The sequence below is a fragment of the Cyprinodon tularosa genome, unplaced genomic scaffold, assembly GCF_016077235.1.
Source record: "Cyprinodon tularosa strain WSP-4 unplaced genomic scaffold, ASM1607723v1 ctg63, whole genome shotgun sequence".
Taxonomy (NCBI): domain Eukaryota; kingdom Metazoa; phylum Chordata; class Actinopteri; order Cyprinodontiformes; family Cyprinodontidae; genus Cyprinodon; species Cyprinodon tularosa.
In genome coordinates this window covers 493,976-499,984 of record NW_024039374.1, presented here as the reverse complement: position 1 = coordinate 499,984, position 6,009 = coordinate 493,976, and the positions used below count along the sequence as shown (strand labels likewise).

Here is a 6,009-nt window from a genome sequence, read left to right as displayed (position 1 = left end):
ATAACTACCACAGTCTGAGGTAGTGAGCACAGATCAATGGCTGTCCGGTTAATTGTATAATACACCTACTCATGGACTTCTACTAAAGGGGGCATAGCCGTTTAGGGTCCAGCACGTCTGATTTTGTTTGAAGCAAACAGGCCTAAATACCTTTAATTGAACCCGAGCTGATGAAAAGTCGATGGGAGTTAAAGCGACCGATCACTAACAGCGCTTAAATCCATCTGTTCTCGTTTATTTATTTATTTCCCCGATTTGTCTCCACAAATCACCTGCCATTGGGGGAAATTGGTGCTATATTTGTTTTGTTTGTGCTCCAAGGACGAGGGAGGGAAGCGGGACTTTTCATGTCTTTAAGGGTGTGACAAATAGTTTATTTATCTATTTCATCTATTTATTTAGTTAGTAATGTATTTATAATGATAAAATAAAATCAGCTGAATAATGACCAAAAATATCTGCAGCTGGTACAAAGCCTAAAATTACATTTATACGTTTTTTTTTACGTTTAATCATTAAAATAACCCCATTTATCTAAGGATTACAATTTAAAAAGCTAACAAAGTTTTGATTTTATGTTGGTGATTAGTCCTAATGGTATTATGTTTTCTCATCCAAATAGGTAAAGTTTTCCCCAATCAGAATAAAGCCATTTTTCATTATGAGCATCTTTATCGTTTTGTCATAGCTTTCGATATGAGATTAAACAAATTATTATGCTGATTACAGTATTATTTCAACAGGAAAAGTTGATAGATCAGTGGATTAAATGGCGAATGATTGAATTGTACTGATTCTGGAGTTTGTTCCTGCATCTCAACGTGCGTACAGGTGTATATTTTTTTTTTTCATTTTTTTTTTAAATATAGTGAAAAAAAATGAGGAGGGGGGAGTCACTTCTGTGACATTTTCAAACTCATGCTCTGATTGGTTCTTATATGAGGAAGCTCGCGGCTTCTTTCAACTAATAGGCACCTCCCCGTCGCTCTAAAGGACATTATAATACAAGGGACCTCCTTTTTTAACCACAAACTGAATTTTCGTTCATTTAGGCGATATACTTTTTTAAATTGCCCCAAAGTTGCAGGATTTTTTCCGGAGCGCCTTTCGCCCTGGAGCGGTACGCTATGCTCTCTCACGCCGACCTCCTGGATGCTCGGCTCGGTGAGTTATCATCACTAAACCCCGGCCCGAAACTCCAGTGTAAGATTTCTACTTCTTGTTTGATGTTAATGTGTTATATAGTGTAGCTAGTTCATTGTATTACAATAATTACATTTTTTGTGATTTATTACTGACCTTAACTTCAATAATATCCATGTTTCATGTCAATTCAATATTCTGTATATATATTTAATTCTACTACAGCATTCAATTTTCTGTCATTTTTGATATGCTTAAGAAATTAGATTTTCCTTATTTTGTCTGAACTTCTACTTCTTCATCATCCTCTCAGGGATGAAGGATGCTGCGGAGCTCCTCGGACACAGAGAAGCTCTGAAGTGCCGACTGGGAGGTGGAGTTCCGGATCAGGGGCATCCGGGAGACATTGCCCCTGGTTCGGACTCCGTAGAGGGAACGACTCTCCTGCCAGGAGAGGATATCACCACCGTAGGGTCCAATTCTGCCGGCATGCAGTTGAATGGGAAACAGGAGCAGGAGAAGCAGCAACAGCAGCAGCAACCGCAGCAGCAACAGCAGCCGCAGCAGAGCTCGGGACAGCCCGCGAACCAACAGAAACAGAAGCGACACAGGACACGTTTCACCCCGGCGCAACTCAACGAATTGGAGCGCAGCTTTGCCAAGACCCATTACCCAGATATCTTTATGAGGGAGGAGCTGGCACTGAGGATCGGCCTCACCGAATCGAGAGTTCAGGTAAACAATAAAGTTTGAAGCCGTTGCTGGGAGCTGCTTTAGGCTTTGTTTCCTTAAACCACCCAAAAGTAATGTTTAAAAACCTGGGAGCTGGTAGGTTAAACTGGAGCATTTTTATTTATTTATTTATCTATCTTTAGTTTGTCGAAGGCTTAAAGAAGATGCCAAAATCCCCGATGCTTTTTAATCTAGCTAATCTATGTAAAACGTTCATTGCGTTCACTGTTTTCACTGACAAAGATTAATGTTAATCATATTACCTAATTTAGTTCAGTGAACCACAAACACTCCGTTATTCGTAAAAATAAATATATATTTTTGAAAGCTAATAGAAATAAATACATTTACCAGTGTGCTTTCAGCCGAGTTAAAAAGGCACCTAAGTTTCAGTACCCAAATGCAAGAACAAAGCATGCCTTTTTTGCCAAATGCTCTGTCCAAGGTGCTGAATTACTTTTTATCTGTGGATAAGAGTGTTACATCCACTCTTATAGTCACAATATTTAATATTTCAGCTGCGTGAAATGTCTTAGGTAATAAAACAAATTAGTTTAATAAAACTATTTTTTTCTTCTTCTTCTTCTTTTTTTTTTTTTTTTTTTTTTTTTTTTTTTTTACCAAAATATATTCATCAGTTTTAACCTAACCATATCCATTGGCATTTTAGGGAAGTTCCTAAATAAACAATTCGTATCTAAACATAAAATCCTTTTTAAATTGAATAAAGAATACAATTATTTTTAAGCTGGCTCTCTAGAACATATGTCAGGCAACAAAAAAAGTCAAACCATTACCAACTCATTTCAGTCTTCTTTATTACAGTGAATGGATTATTAAGCACTGATGTGAAATCCATGTAAATTATTCCTCTGAAAGCAATAAAATAAGACTAATCATTAGTCACCTTAACAACCAATTCTTTATTCAAAGCAGCGCAGATTGTCTCTGCATCCCGGCTCCTGTTGGTAAACAGTGCTGACCGTGCAGGTGTAGCCCCTAAGTGAACGTGCTGCTCACCCTCTGCATGCCTTTGCACTGTCTCTCCTTTAAAATGCTCTATCAGCGACGTCTTAATAGGAACTCGAGAAAATATATTGTACTTTTTTTAATGGAATGAGAAATTGCATTTTCTTTCCCCTCTCGAGTGTAATGGGTTTGGGTGATGTTTCACGGCTGGCTGAGCGGAATGAGAGCGAGATTTCACTTTTTAATACGGTGGCATCGACTCAGGCCTCGCGCGCGAATTAATCACATGCGAGGATGATGAATCTTTATAAAGCTCAGCGGTTGGTGCGCGTGCATTTCTTCTTAAACAGCTTTATAAGTGTAGGATGGGCATAATAAGCGTTATGTTTTATTTTTCAGCTTAAGCTAGTGTTTAGCCGATCATTAGCTACTTTATGGTATAAATTAGAAAAAGAAATAATGCATGTTAATGTTAAACCCCTTCTAAAAGATCAGTGTAAATGAGTTATAGCATGTTGTAGGGAGCTATTAAGCTTTATTTGATTTGAATTGCGCCACATATTGTTATAAAGGCACCCTATCTATCTTAGATGCTTTTATACAAAAACAACACGCATCATGCACAAACACACACACACACAAAGGATATATATATTCCATGTATAAGTATTTTAATCTTATTTTTTTCGTTTTTCATTTATTCATTCATTGATTCTGATTGGTAATCAGTAGAGCAATCACTGATTTTACATTTCATTATTTTTTTTATTTTTTTTAAAGAAAAAAATAAAATAATTATTAAAAAACAAGAACTCGTTTCGGATCTATTAATGTATCAATAAAAAGCAAGTATATCCTTTATAAGTTTTTTTTTTTTCGCTACTGTTGCAAACCTGTGTCTCTTAACAAACCGGGAGCCTTTTTTTTCCCTGTCATGTTCATTTCATTCTTTAAAAAAATAATAATAATCTTGAAAAATAAGAAATGAAAACCACCTGAATCGTCACAAGACCTTTATTATTATTATTATTATTATTATTATTATTATTAAAATCATCATAGGCGAAGTTAGGTGATTTGTTGTAACGGAGCCATAAGTCGAACTTAGTGCAAATGGCTTCAACTGCGCACTCATTTTTTTTTACCCTGTGTTCAGGTTTGGTTCCAGAACAGACGAGCTAAGTGGAAGAAAAGAAAGAAGACAACCAACGTGTTCCGCGCCCCGGGGACACTGCTCCCAACGCCTGGCCTACCGCAGTTCTCCGCGGCGGCAGCAATGGAGAACAGCCTTTGCTCGTTCCACGCCAACGACTCGCGCTGGGCAACGGGGATGCCCGGGGTGTCCCAGCTGCAGCTCCCGCCAGCCCTGGGCCGTCAGCCGGGCATGGCGCAGTCTCTCTCGCAGTGCAGCCTGGGTCCTGGCCCTCCGCCTAACTCCATGGGCCTCTCAAACGGTCTTTCCTCCAACGGATCCGGCCTGCAGTCCCACCTCTACCAGACGCCTTTCCCGGGAATGTCCGCGTCCCTCTCCGGCCCCACGAACGTAACGGGCTCCCCGCAGCTGTGTAGCTCACCGGACAGTGACATGTGGAGAGGGACAAGCATCGCGTCACTTCGACGGAAAGCGCTGGAGCACACAGTCTCAATGAGTTTCACTTAGTGACTCTTCTAATCATCTCCTCCAGATCCTCCCTGTTCGGCTCCTCGTCCCAGTCCTGACATGCGCCTTTCATATGTTTCTACTCCTGCTGTTTAGATCAAAATAAGAGACAGGAATGGAGACTAAAAGGGCAAAATAAAGTATCTGGAAAATTAAGTTTTGAGGTTCTTTATCTTGCTATTTCAAAAAGGACTTTATCAATACTTGATGATAAATGCTATTGTATGATTACTAGACTATAGGTCCTAATTAATGAGAGCCAAACAATCGTTGTATTAACATTTTCACTGAGTGTGTCTGTATACACACTTTAGTGTATCCAGGTGACGTGTTTTGTCGAACAGTTCTTTAAATATCGGTCAGTCCCCACTTCAACAGTGAGTCTTTTGAACTGAATCTCCTGAGTGCTCTCTGGGGAAAATTTGGCATCATGATTTCAAGAGAAATGGGCCCCAACTCACTCTGAGAACCCAAGTGTCGGAATGAAACCAAATCAAACACAGAAATGGGAAGAGAACCATGCACGCTCATTCATCTGCCCCCATACTTAGGATGTTTTGAGTAGATAAAACATTCTTGCTGTACACGCTGGTCTTTTTGTGACATGTTTTAACTTATTGTATGTGCTATTATTACTTGACACATTTCTTAAATGTTTGACCTTACATCAGATTGCACCATATTGACGGGTTTGTACCAGTTAAAAAATGAACAAAACTAATAAAATAAATTTTCAAGAATGTCGAAAAAAGGATTATGTCCTACTCTCTGTTCACTTTAACATCAGTTCACATTAAGATGGCAGCAGCATGCTGTGGGGATGCTTGTCTCCAGTAGGACTGGGAAGCTGGTTGGAGCTAAAAAAAAAAAAAAAAAGAAAAGAAAGAAAAAACAGCTCTCACAGATTGTAGGCTACATACGAGGTAATTACTATTACTCAGAGTCCTATGAGGACATTTTTGACAGATTTATAGTTAAAGCATCTCTGACTGTTCTTATGGTGGTAAGGATGTCTGGGCTGTGCTGTGACGGTCATTGCTTTTAGCCATGACGGTCACCCTACTGAGGATATTGACTGGACTCCAATAGCACAATATGTTCATAAGGAATATAATTTGTAAATAAAAAGTAGATATAGACCCACTGTTATTATGATGTTTTGTAACACAGAGCTAGGCTAACTGGCTCAGTGTATTGCAACAAAATTAATTTCAAAATATATTTGCGAAAAATGAAGCGATGGATAAGAAAAATGAAACGCATTTAAAGGTTCTGCACAGATTCGCATTGTTTAGTTATATTTCTCTCTCATACGAGTAAGATATGCGCTTAGCCTGGGAAATTTTAATTTAAATTATAATTTCCAAGACTTTTTGAATTTTAAAATGTAATTGAATGCATTCGTTTGTCGTTGTATTATGCAATTTTAGACTAGACCTATATGACCTAGCCATAGTAGCTTAAGCTTTTATTTAAGATCACTTTGAACTAAGGAGGAAGAAAGT

The 6,009-nt window shown here is 38.5% G+C and overlaps 1 protein-coding gene across 2 annotated transcripts; it reads left to right on the top strand.

Annotated features, from left to right (window-relative positions):
• Positions 1 to 1,003: 1,003 nt before the first annotated feature.
• Positions 1,004 to 5,258, top strand: LOC119798614 (homeobox protein orthopedia B-like). Of its 2 annotated transcripts, none has more exons than XM_038308163.1 (3): positions 1,004 to 1,164; positions 1,457 to 1,878; positions 4,001 to 5,258. In XM_038308163.1, the coding sequence occupies exons 1-3, from the start codon at positions 1,128 to 1,130 to the stop codon at positions 4,502 to 4,504; spliced, it is 963 nt and encodes a 320-aa protein (XP_038164091.1). In that variant the 5' UTR covers positions 1,004 to 1,127; the 3' UTR covers positions 4,505 to 5,258. The 2 variants fall into 2 exon arrangements, with proteins under 2 accessions (XP_038164091.1, XP_038164089.1); XM_038308161.1 differs by having other exon boundaries at positions 1,009 to 1,203.
• Positions 5,259 to 6,009: the final 751 nt, after the last annotated feature.